At 34.0% G+C, this 17,857-nt stretch overlaps 1 protein-coding gene across 1 annotated transcript; it reads right to left on the reverse strand.

Moving 5' to 3' along the window:
* Window positions 1-1,230: 1,230 nt before the first annotated feature.
* LOC139784163 (cytochrome P450 6A1-like) lies at window positions 1,231-7,776 on the reverse strand. The gene is made up of 6 exons (XM_071723325.1): window positions 7,638-7,776; window positions 3,842-4,236; window positions 2,514-3,042; window positions 2,066-2,287; window positions 1,645-1,896; window positions 1,231-1,533 (listed from the first exon to the last, which is right to left on the reverse strand). The coding sequence occupies exons 2-6, from the start codon at window positions 4,172-4,174 to the stop codon at window positions 1,361-1,363; spliced, it is 1,509 nt and encodes a 502-aa protein (XP_071579426.1). The 5' UTR covers window positions 4,175-4,236; window positions 7,638-7,776; the 3' UTR covers window positions 1,231-1,360.
* Window positions 7,777-17,857: the final 10,081 nt, after the last annotated feature.

A 17,857-nucleotide genomic window follows, 5' to 3' on the forward strand; every position in this document is an offset into this window, starting at 1 on the left:
TAAGCACGTGAGAGGTCATCGACGTCGAGCGGTGCACCTCATCGCTTACTAACTTAAGTAGCAAAGTAAGAATAAAAGCGAACACAAACACGTTAATGTTGTTTTGACGATTATCGAAGTGTACGATGCAGAAAAAAATAATGTGATGTACATATACATAACACACCAACAACGCAGTGTAAAACTGAGCCGCTGTTCAGAAATCGAGAGGCTCGCTGTTAAAGAAGCGCACAATGCAGTAATTGTTCGGACGCTCGACTTGTAACGCACAATGTAGTACTTAAGAGATATAAAGTGAATAATAATTTTTCATTAATGTAATCGGTGTCGATATTGTTTTACTCGCCATTCCGATGTTTCGGGGAGAAGAAAATGCCGCGCCGGAGAGTCGAGAGATCGATTTCTCCATTCTACTTATACTTTTCCATTCGAAACGACTCCAATTTCCGGCTTCTTCGTCCGACGATGATGTGCGGACGTGTAACAAAGCGACTTCTTTCTATACATACATGCGAGAATGAAATTTCAGAATTTGTTATTTTTCTTCTTTCTTTCTGAAATTGTCGATTTGATTGTTGGAACAAGCGATAAACGTGACGTACGTATACTGTCGTACTTGAATACACAGGGTGTCCGCGGTCTTGAATGCGAATTGCATTTGCGATAATGCCACGTATCAGCTCGTAAATGTGCTTGCACTAGCGTTCGCAACAATGTGACCGTTAATACTAACCTGTCGCCATCCAAGTCGTGCCAAATTATAAGCGGAGAGAACGTGGACGAATGTAATAATTCGAAAACGTATAGAACGTATACGTTTATACGTATAGAAATAGAGACAAATACGTAGAAGAAATTACATTATAAAAATGTTATAACACTCAGATGAAATAATAATTCTGATAATAAATTAAAATAAAAATTGTTTACGAGGGCAATACTTTTTAATGTCCAATAGAATGCTACTTCTGAACTGTAAACTACTACATGAAAGTTTTGAAGTGTAGAAGAATAGTAAATAAATATTTGACATGCGCAAACACTTTTTATATTTACTTTGCATATTTCATTTTCGATATGTAATAGAATACTTACATTTAGAAAATACGGAAAAGATGAGTTTAAAGAGATTATATAATATATTACAATTCAATTTAAACGACTTAATTACTGTCTGACTGATGTCGCGATGAGAAGTTACTATACGATGTCAGTAAAATAAGTACTATATTGCAGTGGAAAAAGTGAGTTTTATTATTATATTTCTTGACAGAGATTTCCTTCACTACTTTTTATATACGTATGTTTTATGAGAGAGAGAGAGAGAGAGAGAGAGAGAGAGAGAGAGAAAGAGCTTAAATTAATCTCGATTAATTTTAATTATTCTCAAATATATTCCATCCTTTGGCGTTAATACAACATCTCTGTCATTGACTGCATAAGATACTTGCGTTTTCTCACAAGGCTCGACTTTGTAGTTTCGTAATATCTTTATGAGCCCAAGTTTGGTCTGATAAACAGCGAAACGGGAACCTGAAATAAAAATTAATCGTCGTGTAATCCAGATCACAATTAAAAATCTTTTCCGGTTGAAAATGGCGCTAAGAGAAATGAAGGATGACATTTAAATTAATTTCACTGCACCAATGCAATTTCTTTGTCCGTCACCGAAGGGTAGATAAGCCATCGGATGCCTGCTTCTCACAGCTTCCTCATTAAATCTTTCTGGATCGAAGACATCCGGTTCTGGATAAATGCTCGGATCTTGATTCATAGCGTGAAAAGGAATCCATATTATTTGGCCTTTCGGTATACCAACTTTGGTACCATTGAAAGTATAACTCGAAATCGTTTTTCTCTTAAAGAGAAGCCCAGCTGGATACTTTCGTAAGACTTCTATATTAAAAATAGTTCAAACTATCTGTTTAAATGCATTTGTACACACTAAAGATAAACTGCAATTAGTTTCATCAGCGATAAAATTATTATTATAATGCCGCTGCAAGGATCGATGTTGTCTCACGCGGTCCTTCATTTATTTAAATTTTCTTTTTAAACGACATACCTTTGAATACTTTATCCAAGTAATTCATTTCCTTGATGTTTGTATATGCTAAATTGCCAGCATGTTTTATATATTCCTGATCAATTTCGTCACGCAACCTGTCCTGTATCTTCTGATTTAAAGCCAGCTCGTAAAACGCGTTAGTCATCGCTGTCGATGAGGTTTCATAACCAGCAGCGAAAAACACGTATGCTTGAGAAGCTATGAAACTGTCGGTTAAATCTAAAAAAAAGTCTTTAGAAATATCTTTCAATTTCCTACCTCAAATGTTAAGAATTGCGACTAATTTAACTATTTAATAATTGAGATATAACCAATTGGACGTTGCTCCAATACGAAATTTAACACTTTGTCTCGCTATAATTACAGAATTATATTTTGGATGTAACTCTCGTATAGCTCTCCGTCTAACAAAATTTTCAAACAATAAACAGCAAATAATGTTCACCGATATCGCCCATTTTATCCGAATGTTTCTTCAATTCGCGCAGCGTATCAATGAAATCATTTTTAGTGATATTATTCGTTTCTCTGTAGTCCACAGTCTCCAGGACAATGCGCATGAAGAACCTGGTGATCTCCGATTGCGGCAGAATGTAGCCATAGAGGACATCGAAGAGCCACGGCAAGTAGTCCTTGATGGCGAATCGTAGGCGATTCCAGAAGGGCGGATGGAACGCACCTCTTCCTATCCTGCGAAATTCGCTGTCTTCGTTCGACATTGCGTCGATCTCGATGCCGAAGGCGCAGCGACCGATAACGTCGGTCGTGTATTTGGCCGTCATCTCTATACATTCTATAGGCTCATTTTTGTTCACTAATTTTTCCACGTATTGGACAAAATGGTCAGAGCACTCTGATATTAACACGAACATCTCCTTTAGTTTACGGGATGTAAAAACAGGCGTCAGCTTCGCCCTTAATGGTCGCCATCTTTTCGAATCCAGTTCGAAAAGATTTTGCGACAGCGGATCGGCCTGCATAACAACAAGAAAAATGCATTTGAGTAAATTTAGCTCAAAATTAAATTCCGCCAGATTACAAAAACTCGCTTAACCCTCAAGACCCCAACGCCGAGACTCGATATAATATTTCGTTTCAACAGCTCCATGCTTTCGGAAAAATTATACTACAAAAGAACTACTGTAGTTACGAAAGAAGTACATGAAGCTATAACTTTTCCATAGCTTTTTCCATAAAGGCAGCGTCAAGCCAGATTCGTCATAAAGTTCTTATATATACTTTACTATATTTTTTTTAAATTAAAAGTATTTCACATGTGTGTGCTTATTATGATTTAATATTTACACCATATAAATATTTATTTTTGTCTCGTTATCGTTAAATATTTAACAAATTCGCATTTTTGGCATCTATGCGAAAGAAAATTGTTTCCTTTCCTGTAAAGGAAAACTTGGACTTCATCCAAGCAAATATTTCAAACGATATCATACATTATTAAAATTTAAAATAAAATGTAATAAATTATTTTTTAACTATATTAATATTTATAATATATATGCAATATATTCTTTATCTCCTGTATATATAAAAAAATTTAATTTAATAAAAAAGTATTTAAAATTTTTATTGCAGAATTCTTTAATTTTCTGGTACTAGTGGAGCAAAATGTTTTTATCACGCAAGGGGTTAAGAGTAAGACTTCTTGAAGCAAATCTTACGATTTTCATCATTCAAAGTGTATAAAGATGTATCAAAATTTTCACAAAAAGCACTTTGTTTAATTTCTAATAAAACAACTTAAAGTATGCGCACCCTGTCGTGAGAAGCGTATCCTCTTTCGGGGAATATGGAGAAATCTTTGATAAGAATATCCTTAATTAAATCTGGATGTTTCACGAAAAGTATGGGCGTCCTGCCAGCGAATATCCCAACCAACGGTTCATCTTTGTAGTGGTTGTACAGTTTTTTTATATATTCGCTCATGGATATCTTTCCAAGTCTAACGTTTTTGAAAGTGCCGAATCCTGGTATCGGTCGTGGACCAGGAACGCCGCGTGATTTCCAAAAGTCGAAAGTCGACGTGAAAAAATAATAAAGAGCGAAAATTACGGCGGCGATGCCGCACAAAATTTCGAAGGGTTCCATTGCCCCGCGAATGTCAATCGATTATCACGAATAATCTTTATTGAAGAAATAGAGAAATCAACCTATTAAATAAATAAATTTCCATCTTGAAAAGTTATAAAGTTTGATAAGATTCAAATAAAATGTATGCTTAATAACGTATAATGGTGTTATATTAAATGTTTCAAACGTAAGGCTCATGAAGAATACGCGTGAGATTCGATTAATGAAGATATGAGGCGGGATTCTGTAACTCCTTATAGTCCGAGAGCTGAGGGACCAAAAATGCAACAGTTTTATAAAGGCTGATATTTTAACATTAGGTAATGTATCGGTTGTATATCAATAGCCTACAGTCAGTCAGCCAGTTTCGCTAACAGCTGGCGCGGGGGCGGCTCCAAACTTGTAAAAAAAACGTGTATGTCGCAACTGTTTTATAAAATCTAATAATTAGTTTGTAGATAGTAAGTCAACTAACAAACTGTGTAGGTGTGGTCAGTCAGCAAAATATTGCAACGGTACGCGTCAGCAGCGCGCTAAAGTCATCGAAAAATTGTAGTTGGTGAAAGTGTTGTATAAAATTTTGCATACAATTAGTTAATATTATTTAAAACAGGAAAAACATAGTCAGTCAGAATTTTTATGTAACAAACGCCGTCAGCAGCCAATAGAAGGGCACGCCGCGCGCTTGATTTATATAGCGCGCTCGACCGCAAAATGCTTTTATGTAATTCTGAAATATTTGTAATTCAATAGTTTATTTAAAATATTAAGCAGTCTGCAGAATATTATATTCTGAGACCGAAGTATAACACTATTGATTCCATCAAGAGCAAATATACAGTCGACGGTGAACGCAGATATAAATTGACCCACAAGTAACCTTTGTGTAGGTACACGTTTCCCTCGCTTTATATAGGTGTGTATAATACATTCCGTGTAAGTTAGAGCGTCGTTCGAGAGTGTTTGAAAGTGAAATGGAAGGAAGTGCGCGTCCTATTTGCGTGATTCCTTTCTAAAAAAAGGCATGTTAAGTCGATAGTCGAATTTATTGTTGCCGCTTTTCCGCGATGCTGATTGGTTTTCTCGCTGCGCTTACTTCATTTGCAGCTGTCATCGTATATTTTGACAGTTGTGTGTATCAAGAAATTAATAGTGTAATAGTAATAGCATAATGTTAAAGCTAAATAGCGCGCGCGAAGCGCGCGTCTGTGGTGCTAGTTTGCTTAAAAAAAGGAGGCGACGTAAAATTGTTTGAGGAGCAGACTCTTGCCACATGCAAAAGTATTTTAAAAATTCGCCAAGATTATAACTTAAACTACAGCAATGTAGATTTTCCATCTAGCAAAAATGCTCAGGAAGGATACCACGCTGCTTGCTATCACCGATTTACGGCCTTGAGCAAAAAATATAGGGAGGAACTCAAGAAGCAACAATCTTTAATATCAAGATAAGATAAAATTGTTTTATTTGAGTGACAATATACGTGCAAGAGCGTGGAGAGGGACCGCACGGAGAGAAAAAAAAAGAAGAATCTACTGTTTTGACGGACTAGTCATCAAGAGCATTGAAGATGTTTTTTCATGCCCCTCGCATGAAGAAGCCGATACAAAAATTATCCAACAGATTTGTAATCTTAATTATGATGCTAACGTCTCCACCAAGTGCTCTGATACCGATATACTCATAATTATGCTGGGTAATATAAGTAATTTAAAAAGCGATGTGAAGATCTGGATGGAAGTTGGCGTTGGCAACTCTCTACGATACGTCAACGTCACTGAGATACATAAACGCTTAGGACAATCAATTTGCGCTGCTCTTCCGGCTCTACATGCCTTCACTGGCTGCGACCAGAACCCCGCCTTTTTCCGAAAAGGAAAAAAGCGTCCATATAATTTGTTGGTGCAGTCAGAGGATTTTCAAAAAGCATTTGCGAATTTCAGCGCATTAAATGACGATAATCGTACAGGTGTAATGGAAAAAATGGAGGAATTTGTCTGTCGATTGTATGGTCACAAGAAAATTAAGAATTTAAATGAAGCTCGTCTCGCAATATTTTCAAAAAGCTACACATTTAAAGATAACCACGACACTTTTAAAATTAATGCGAAGAATTACGATGCGTCAAATCTTCCGCCATGCAGAGCTGAGCTCATCAAACAAGTCCATCGCAGTGCATATATATCTGATATTTGGGCCCACGCACACCAAAAGATACCAACCACAAAGTTAGCAGTCGAAAATGGTTGGCAGGAATCAGAAGGACGATACGAATTGGACTGGTTTGAAGGGCAGCAAATTTCTACATTCGTTAAAGACGTCGTAATTCAACCAAATGATGAATCAGGTAATAAATAATTGCAAGCAAATTTGTCAGCCTTTTTTTCATTAATAAACTAATCAAATGTATTATACGTTTACTAATTTGCAGATGCTGAGTCCGAGGTAACTGATATCGAAGAAAATTACGATGAGTCTAATAAAGCATATGATTGTAGCAACGATTCTGATTAGAAAAATTATTTTAATTTTTGTAATATTAATTTAAGTACGATATTGAAATAAAATATTTTTTTAAAAAGGTTACGGCGTTTGTTAAATAAAAATTGACGATTGTTTTTTTCTTATTTTCAATCCCATAAACTACTTGCTTTATTATATTTTCATTTTTACAAACCATACTTTTTATGACTTAGGCGCGTTTCTGACACGTCCCGTTTCGTCCCGTTGATTTATTTCAATATTTTTCATGTTAAAGAAATTATAGATAATCTTTTGTATTTAAACCATTTATTTTATTATTAAATATAATCAGCCCGCGCCATCGAGCGCGCTAAATCAAGCGCGCGGCGCGCCCTTCTATTGGCTGCTGACGGCGTTTGTTACATAAAAATTCTGACTGACTATGTTTTTCTTGTTTTAAATAATATTAACTAATTGTATGCAAAATTTTAGATTTTATACAACACTTTCACCAACTACAATTTTTTGATGACTTCAGCGCGCTGCTGACGCGTACCGTTGCAATATTTTGCTGACTGACCATACCCACATAGTTTGTTAGTTAACTTACTATCTACAAACTAATTTTCAGGTTTTATAAAACAGTTGCGACATACATGTTTTTTTTACAAGTTTGGAGCCGCGCCCCCGCGCCAGCTGTTAGCGAAACTGGCTGACTGACGGTAGGCTATTGATGTACAACCGTTACATGACCTAATGTTAAAATATCAGCCTTTATAAAACTGTTGCATTTTTGGTCCCTCAGCTCCCCGACTATTAACCGTTTCGATATCGTTGCGCAGCTCTTTTTACCATATATAATACCTGCAACAATATCGAACCTGTCGTGAAGGAGTTACAGAATTCCGCTAATGATGTCATGGCTAAACAATAAAGGAAATAAAGTAATAAAAAAGTTTGTCGAAGTTTAGCCTGTAATTTATATTATCTTTATCACTTTTAAAGATTTATAACTTACTTAAGGAAAGTGAGAAATAACTGTCCAAATATCAATACACATTATACTCTCTCGATTGTTTTTATATTTTCACATTAAGAAATAAATAATTTTTGTATCTGAAAAACCAGTTATAAGTGTCACTTTTATTTTATCAACGAAAGAACTGTTCAAAATTTGCTATGCTATTGCCTTTTATAACTTACGCTAATATATGTGCACAAATAGCTAGATAAAATTTAAAAAAATTAGATAACACTCGATGCTACTTTGCATAAAAAACTATTCCATTCAATATGCTGAATAAATGAATTTTAATATTACATGTTGTGTAAAAATAGCAAACCACAAGCAAAACATATGACAAAGCAAATAATGTTTATGCGCAGAAGTAAATAAAACAAAAGAGAAAATTAAATTAAAACTCATAATTTCATAGGAGTGCCAAGCGAAATAATAAATTTAATGTCAAATTAAATAAAAATTGCAAGAAAAACAATATGTCTCATTCTTCGAAAACGTGTAAAATAGCTTTCTTGTATTCTCACCTTTTCGCGAATGGAAAGTCCTCTATCAACAAACATGGATAAGTCTTTGATAAGGACATCCTTAATTAAATTTGGATTTTTTACTAAAAGAAGCGGTATCTTCTTGTTGTATATCCCAATTAACAGTTCGTCTTTGTCGTCATCGTATATTTCTGTCAAGTAATCACCCGCGGATATCTTCCTCAACGTAATATTTTTAACATTACCGAACCTCGGTATTAGTAACAGGTCGCAAACGCCGCATATCTTTTAAAAGTCAACGGTTGACGTGAGAAAATAATAAACAGTGAGAATTACGACACGTTCGTGATATTGCATAGTATTTGGTAAGTTCCATTTTCTTGCGAACGTCAATCGATTATCATGAATGATCTTTATTGAAAGAGGAAGAAAACAATGTTCTGTTGTATAAATCTACTTAAGAAATTGTAAAATATATTTGATAAAATTGATAAATTTGATAAAATTGAAAGAAAATGTGTATCTTTGATGAAACATGAAATTAACTTTTACTTATTTTACGTCAATTTTTTCTATGGCTATATATATTTTTTGATAATAGCATTAATAGCTGCCGTTTGGACATAATATATCTTTAAAAATAATAACTTAATTACATATAAATTCAATTGGCATTTTTTTAATATCACAATTACAGACGTGCGCTACGCGCGTGCTATTTGGCTAAAGCCAAATGTATGTTATTAAAATATTATACAGTTACTATTATATACTATTAACCCCTTAAATTTTTCCTTTATACATGTATATATATAAATTAAAATTTAAAATTTAAAATTTAAAGGTAGATAATATTCGACACTGACTGGCAATAAAGATTTATTCGTAAAGAAACCATTGCGAAAAATATTTAGTTTCTATCAGATATCTAATCAGATAAAAACAGGTCTGCACATATATCAGAGGATATTTAAAGATTTTAAGTTTTAAATTTTAAATTTTAAAGACAAGAAAGTAAACTTTTTTTCGCCAGTGAATAAATAACAAGGTAGATAATATTTGACACTTACTTCAAGTCAAAGTCTTTATTGCCAGTCAGTGTTGAATATTATCTACCTTGTTATTTATTCACTGGCAAAGAAAAGTTTACTTTCTTGTCTTTAAAATTTAAAATTTTAAACTTAAAATCTTTAAATATCCTCTGATATATGTGCAGACCTGTTTTTATCTAATTAGATATCTAATAGAAACAGATCAACCTATAGAGGCCCACCACCATCCCCACCGATTCCGATCGACGATCTTCTTTTATTTACAATACTTTTTTTTTACATTTTCGTCATTTATTTTATTTCTCTTACAATATATACAATATATATATATATATACATTTATTTTACAATATATACAACATTATAAAAAAGTTAAGGGAGACCGGGACAAACTCGACGATTTTTTCAAAGGCAATTTTCAACAATTAATTAAAATTTTCAAGCAAATTTAATGGTACACATTTAAAGAGCGTTCCTTCAGGTACAAAATTGCTTAAGAAAATTTTGCTGTACGTCGCTTAGTTTTACCCCCAGGAAAGGAAAAGTGACGCGAAGACAAATTAGAAAAGAGAATAAAATGCTTATATTGTTAAAATTTCAATTTCAACATAGTATAAAAAATTAAGATCGCCAACAGTTAAAATGTTGGCTCCAAAATCAAAAAAATAAAAAATAATAAATAAATAAATATGAGCTCCATATTTGGCGGGAACATTTGAAAATATATCATTCTAAAGGGTTTGGGGTCCGCTGGACCCCGGGTGGCATTTAAGGGTTAATCTGGAACTTATTTTTTATTGTCTGAAACTAAATATACATTTGTTTATCGTGTATTTAGAAAGTACAAAAATTTGGAATTAAGTAAAACAATCATTGGAAATAATGAGAACAAAAATTGTTGAACATTCAATTATTTTCATCTAAACTCATGTCTGAAAAACAATTTATGCAAGTAAATTCGCGATTACACGTGCGCACACATTTGTCATGGGCCATATAGCTGCATGACAAGCATCGTTTATTATTGGGAGCCAATAAAACGGCGTGTCGACTTTGCCCCGAATGTCGTTTTTTACTTTTGTTACTCCAAAAATATAAAAATTTTGAAAATATGCAAAAACTATTATCGGATTTGTATAAAGCATCGAATTTCCCATCAAAATCACTTACCGGTAGATTCGCAAGAGTAAAGCTCGATGAAAGAGTAGAAATTTTCGAGAGATCAGAAAAATTACTTTTCACTATCAAAAAGGCTTATGTCGCGCTAAAAATTACACCACAACTCAGAATGTCACCAAATTCCGTTGATAATACTGGCACATAAAGACGCATTTACAGTAGGAAAGGCAAGTTTCTACGATAGATTTAAATTGGCAAAAAGCCTAGTGTCAAGTTTGCCCCGGTGTCGAGTTTGCCCCGGTCTCCCCTACATTATAAAATTGAAAATATAATATACAATTTTTTTTTTATATATAGTTACATATGCAACATTCGGTATGCGTACAATAACACGAAATTTTTACAATGTAAAACATGTGATTATTACGTAACATTTCTTATTATTAATTATTGAATAATAATTTCTAAGTTTATTTTACTTTATTTTTAATTACGTGAGCAATTACGATTAAAAAGATTGTTAATAAAGGCCGTAGCCGGATAAGAAGGATCAATGTGCCCTCACACGGATCATGCTCATACACTTAAAGACGATAACACAGCAGGAATTACTTAATTTTTATAAGGTGACTATTTTGCCTTTAAATGCAGAATATATACATATACATATATATATATATATATATATATATATATATATATATATATATATATATATTTAGGATGTCACATTTAAAATAGGTCGAAAAACTTATAAAGGATGGGGTTGATGAAAAAATGTGTCAATAGATGATTTTATTAGGTTATCCGGGATCCGTGTGGGGCCCAGTAGGAACAAAGTCAATTCTTTTTTACTGGAAACTTCTATTTTTTATTGTTTCATTGTTCCCTACTAATTGATTTCAACAACTTTTGTTTGAAACATTTTTATTTGTCTAATATTTTTTAAGATATTTAATTAAAACTTATGTCACATATATACAATTTTACATTTTACAATAAACTATAGATATTTATATATATACAATTTTACATTTTAATAGTCGAATGCTCTCATGTAAGATGTGACTCCGGATGGCTTTGTCATTTACCATCGAGAAAACTTCCCGGGTCGTACTTTTTTACTTTTTTACTTTTGATTTATTGCGCGACTCTATGTAATTATATAATTTTTATCGGCTGAAGAAGACACTGTGTGTTCGAAACGTCCCGTCATATATATGTATGTATTATTAAATAAACTTTTAATTTGACATCTACTGTTGTGCTCGATTGTTGGCCTTTATTCCTATTTTTTAACCTTTAGAGGCCGGGAAAAGGACTTGAAGAGTTTTTTTTTTTTTACTATTTTTCCCTTATTCAACACACAAATTTTGCCTGAAAACATCAAATAGCTTGTGTTTTTTGGATGGTCGATATTTCGACCACCCCCGGCCTCTAAAGGTTAATTAAAACTTGTTAACTTTTTCAATATTTAGCTTACAATATCTCGATAATTGTTTGTCGGAAGGAAATGTGGTACAGAACTTTTTAATTTTATTTGATCTCGAGAATCTGTCGCAATAGTTCCCCATTTTTTAACACTTTTGTATCTCTTTGGAGTTTTTATGTAGTATAATAGAAGTATTTAAAAAAGTTAGGGTACTATTGCAACAGCATATTCTTGAAACCAAATATTGACGAGATATTGCAATTTGATGTTTAAATAATTTCTCAAATCAAGTACCTATAAATGAGCTGCATGTCTGCATATTCCAGAAATGAGAATGGCATTGCTTTGAAATCTCAAGACTGAAAACTTGTGTCTTGATAAACTATAGCGCTTGATTTGAGAAATTATTCAAACTTCAACTTATACAATATCTCGCTTAATATTAAATATATCCAAAAACTGTAAAGAACGCTTCGACTGAGTTTTTTACGTAGAATATACGATTTTTTAATGACATATGTTAATTGAACACCCTGTATACATATATATATTTAAATGCATTCAAATTTAATTCAAATTCAAATTTAAATTTAAATGAAAAAATTTTATCGTGATGAAACAAATGTTTAATATAAAATATCATTTTTTATGACGCTTGATTTTTTAGAAGAATGACTTTGATGGTTAAGAAATTCTAAATATATTTAATATATAATATCTCCTAGGAAAATGTATATAACAAAACTCGACGTAAAGTGTCAGTACATATGATATCCTCGGTAACATCAACAAAAAAGAGTTCTCTTCATACTAGAGGAGTAAGTGCCAATTTATCGACCAATAAAGACGTCAAGAAAATCGACGATATCATGTCATTTAGAAGAAGTCAAAGTTTATATCCTCATTAAAAATTAAATACGTTTATTGACTCCCCTCAGGGTTGCAAGGCGTTTTGTAGGGACGTTCCCAACCCTTTATTCAATTCTCATCCAATACTACCCTTCTCCTTTCACTTAACCCTTTGGACCAACGGCTTAACGTCTCTTTCCGAAAGACGGAGCTCAGTTTGCTCCGCACAAGAGCCTATCTTGCACGGAGGGCGCAGCTTTCGGAAAAACATTCCATGTTTACATGGCTCTAGTGGACTCGAATCCTCAATAATTAAACCGTTTTAAAAATATTTTCTTCGAATAGACATGCGCTTCTTTAACAAGGAAAGGCTCAGAACTGAACTTTATTGAACTCCGCCGATTTTGATGAAACTCTTGATAGGATTACAGAGAAAGGTTCCCCCGAATGTAATGGTACCCCTACTTGGGCGCAGACAGGCAATCGTTTTCGAGATATTTTATTAATAATTTAATGTTGACTTCAGAATAGAGTTTATTAGGACACCCACATTTGAATATGTGTGACAATGGATATAATTTATAGACTGGAGTTTACACTGAGAAAAATCTCTCGGAAAAAGTTAACACAATATTGTAGACCTTATTTTGTCAGATAAGTAACTTTAAATTGTAATGTAATAGAAAATATGAAATACACCGATTAACTACAATTTTGTAGCAAATTTATTTTGTCACATGCAAACACAAAAACTGTGATTCTGTGAAACAAACGCGCGAATTAATATTGTAATATTTTACAGTCTTAAGCAGTTTGTCAATTGATTTCAGACAATCTGAGAATAATTTTTTAGAACAATTTTTTAGACTCATTTACTACAATTTATCCCTGTCCCTATTTGTACTATTATTTGTAGAAGAGATCTTCACAATTGTACTATCTGATGCTACACTTTTTTCTGAGTGTAAATCCCACAATTAATTAATTTTTTTATATAATAATGTTTTATGATAAAAATAAATATTATTGATATAAAAAATAGAGGAAAGCAACGGGAAACTACCTCCAGGTATCTTTCCAAGGGAATCTCATGGATTGTCTCATGGTAACCAACTTAACATCATGAGAACAAACATGAGATCACGACACTTCAGTTATGAAGTATTCGACCGGAGAGAGATATATGAAAAATAAATTATTTTAATATAAAAAATTTATATTGTATAAATTATAATATAAATGGTTGTGATATAAAATAACGTATAAATAAAATAATTATCAGGCAGTTACCATATCCACTAATTTTTTCATAATATTCATTGCTAATTAACAAATTTAGGTTGTAAATAGTTCTGAGCAACTAGAAATAACCGATTTTGCGACAAATTTCTTTAATATTCATGTCGAACATCGCTCTGAACCTCATGACTCACATGGATTTCTTTCCCTGTCATTTTATACATGAAACTTCAAAGCAGTATAGCTCTTCCATATCCAAATATTTGGATACCAATTTTTCACATGTTAGTAACATCCCTTTTCGATGAAGAAAAATACTTATGTAGGACATGTAAACATTAGTGTAAAAAAATGGCGGCCATTCTTCTGTATCTAAAAAATCGAATATCATAAGCAAGTTTAAATTGTCATATAAAAAAATGTTTAACAGTGTTCAAGATTCTGTTGATTTTACATGTTTAAGTAAACCTTCTATTTCACGAATCCATTGGTCCCAGCTGCCCGTAGGTGCCCATTCATGAAATACAAGAGAATTCGGGGGGAAAAGACGCGTTAGTGATAATGGCGAGAAGCTTCACTGTTTAATTTCGTAATTTTTTTTACGTTTTTTTAGGCATAGATTGTGTGTATGTGTGTGTTATTTATATTGCTGTGACACACACACACACACACATACACACACACACACACACACACACACACACACACAAACACACACACTGTGTGTGTGTTTGTGTGTGTGTGTGTGTCACGGCAGAGATAAGGACCTCACGATTCGTCACTCCCGTAATATTAATGACTCCAAACCCTCTCTGCTGTAAATTATTTTTTTTACTATAATTTTACATTTATTAATAATCTTTATTGCCACCTTGATCGCATCGCGCGCTATCAGAAGAAGCAAGCGAAGCGCGAAATAAAGAATTCAGGCAATATAGGAGAGATCACACGCGCAAATTAACAGGACTGCTACGAATGAAGATCTTCTTAACCATCTGTTAATCACGTCTGATCCTTTCATCTCAAGTTTACGACCAAAACTTAGTGATGGAAAAAAACAAGATTTGTTCTCTGAAACTCGAGCACTTCTAAAATAATTCTTTTACTCTGCCTTTTTTCTCTTTTTTTATTATCCTTTTATTTTTACCCTCTATTTTATTAAGATACACCAGGATGAGTTTGGAGTCAATAATACTGCGAAAGTGACGAGTCGCGGGGTCTCATTCCTGTGCGATTTTTATGTTACTTTTATGTATATGTATATATACCTGTGTGTGCTGTATGACACACACATACACGTACGCACGCACGCACGCACAGCAGAGAGGGTTTGGAGTCGTTAAATATTACGGGAGTGACGAATCGTGAGGTCCTTATCCCTGCTGTGACACACACACACACACACACACACACCACACACCACACACACACACACACACACACACACACACACCACAAACCACACACACACACACACACACACACACACACACACACACACACACACACACACACACACACACACACACACACGCAAGATATGCAAAATCCGACCGTGCAACCTCCATCCACTACGCCACAGATACTCGTCAGTGAGTATGCTAATAAACTCTAAAGACTACTAAATTTATTTCTAAAATATTTCGGAAATGGTTGATTATCTGCATCCAAATTGAGGTATCATTACATTCAGGGAAATTTTTTCTCTAATTTTTCCAAGTTTTATCAAAATCGGCGGAGTTCAGTTCTGAGCCTTCTCTTGTAAGATATAAAAGAAATTATTAGATGACAGTGACTTAAAAGAACGCATTTGCTTATATGCACAATGAGAAGAAACTTGACATATTTCTTTACCTATAGAAGTTAATAAATTACTTATCAGTGTAGTTACCCTTATAGAAAAATGCATTCAACCCATAGAAAAACCCTTAAAGTTGGGTGTGATTTCGGACCGCCAATAGACGGTTAACCATTTAAATGATGGTTAACCTTCTATTGGCGGTCCGAAATCACACCCAACTTTAAGGGTTTTTCTATGGGTTGAGTGTATTTTTCTATAAGGGTAATACTTGCAAAATCTGCAAATATTTGCAAAACAAGCATTGAATCATGACTCATAACGTTTGTACAATTTATTATAGAAAGAGAGTCTTATATTATTCAATTTTAATTATCATGCTATTAAAATTTTGTAAATAGTATTTGCACAATTAACATGTAAAAACTTTTCTTATGACACACACACATATACCTATGTATATATGTATATACACGCGCACACGTGCATGTACGTGTACAAATATTTTTAAAACGGTTATGTACATTTTCCATGAGTGTATAAACGTTTATATCATTATATCTTATGTATTTCTTATTTTAGACAATTATTAAAAAAAAATGATCATTTTAAACGTCTTTTAAGTAACAAAAGTAAGGTGAATTAATTAAAAATAACTGTAGATTTTCGACCAAATTCCAACATCTAAAAGTTTAGCATTTATTATTGGAAATTATTTTTTGATATACACATAAGATTCGTTTATACATGATATACATATAGACATAAATTGATCATATTTTAATGTAATACTGAAACTTATAAATAAATATATAACACGCATTTCTCAAATCGTATTTTTTCTTTAGAATCCTTTCATATTTTTTTCTAATAGGCAAATATTACATACTAGACATGTATGTAGATATATCTCACATATATCCTTGTTTTTTATTTCTATACAACAAACAAACAGATTTATTTATCTATATAAAGAAATAATTTCTCTTCTAAACAGGGCATGTCATCGATACTCGAATCTATCGAAATATTAAAGTTAAATAGCGCGCGCCTGTAATGTCTAGTATATATTAAAATATACACATATATATTAGAAATACGTATGTAAAATTATAGATAAAACTCTTTTATATTTGTACAATTATTATATATTTTTTAAATATAGATAAATCGCGCAAAAATATCTGCTCCGATTAAACAGCCACCGTCGCCTCGATAACCCTCAATTACTGATTGTAGGAGTTAATTATTCGCCAGGCTAATGATCACTAATTGTTCGCGATATACAACACTCGCGTTTCGAGAGACAGCTACGCGACGTCGACCAGATACCACCGAGACAGAACGTAGAATTACAGCCAGTTAAACCTGTGAAAGTTAATGAAAGATTCGGCATACCTACGTCGATCTCTTATCGTTCGTTGAAAGTTTTCGATATTTTTGAACCGGCCGCGACCGCGGCCGCGCGCGTCGTGCCGCGTAGGAGGGGTAGGCCGTGACGTCACCGCGCGGGGCGCGCCGGGCCAGAGGACGTTCCGTCCCTCGCATTCCTTGAATCCTCGCATTATCTTTCGAGCCGCTGAAACGAGTGCCACGGGAGGATATGCGCGATCACTCTTTCGCAATTAAACGATGCCACGGCCGCACTATCGAGCTCCTCGATGCCATGCATAAATGCTAAATATGTTACGCAACGTCGTTTTTGTTTTCTGGAGCAGGTATTTTACTTGAGATATACGAGAAACGGCCCGCGAATCGCCGTACGTCTTTCTCTCGCGATCGCTGCTCCTTTAACGACGTGAATTGAGAAAGGAAGAGCCGCGGAGGGGTGTCGATTGCTCGTCAACGCGTTTACTTTCCGTGTGGATTTACGCGTTTATTCGAGATACATTGCGCGAGTTTTCCCGGAGAAGATATTTCGCTCGAGATTACAAGAAACGGCCCGCGGATCGCCGCGCCAGCCGTCTTTTTCTCACGATCGCCGCTCCTACGACGACGTGAACAAGGAAGAACTGTGAAAGTGTCGATCGCTTGTTAAAGTGTACGTGTAGTTTCCGTGTGGACTTAGGCGATTTGTTCAATCGAGATACATCTCATACGTCGCGCGAGTGATATCGAAGTTCAAATCAGTTCAAATCGCGTCGGTGCTCTGACTCGCGTAGTGTACCGCGCACTCGCGCAGTACTGAAAAACGGCGCCATGATTGTCCATTGGCGGAACGTCGCGTCGCGGGCACGCAACGG

This window comes from Temnothorax nylanderi, unplaced genomic scaffold (genome assembly GCF_030848795.1).
Source record: "Temnothorax nylanderi isolate EJ_2023f unplaced genomic scaffold, tnyl_v1.0 TNYL_tig0592_pilon, whole genome shotgun sequence".
NCBI classification, from domain to species: Eukaryota; Metazoa; Arthropoda; class Insecta; order Hymenoptera; family Formicidae; genus Temnothorax; species Temnothorax nylanderi.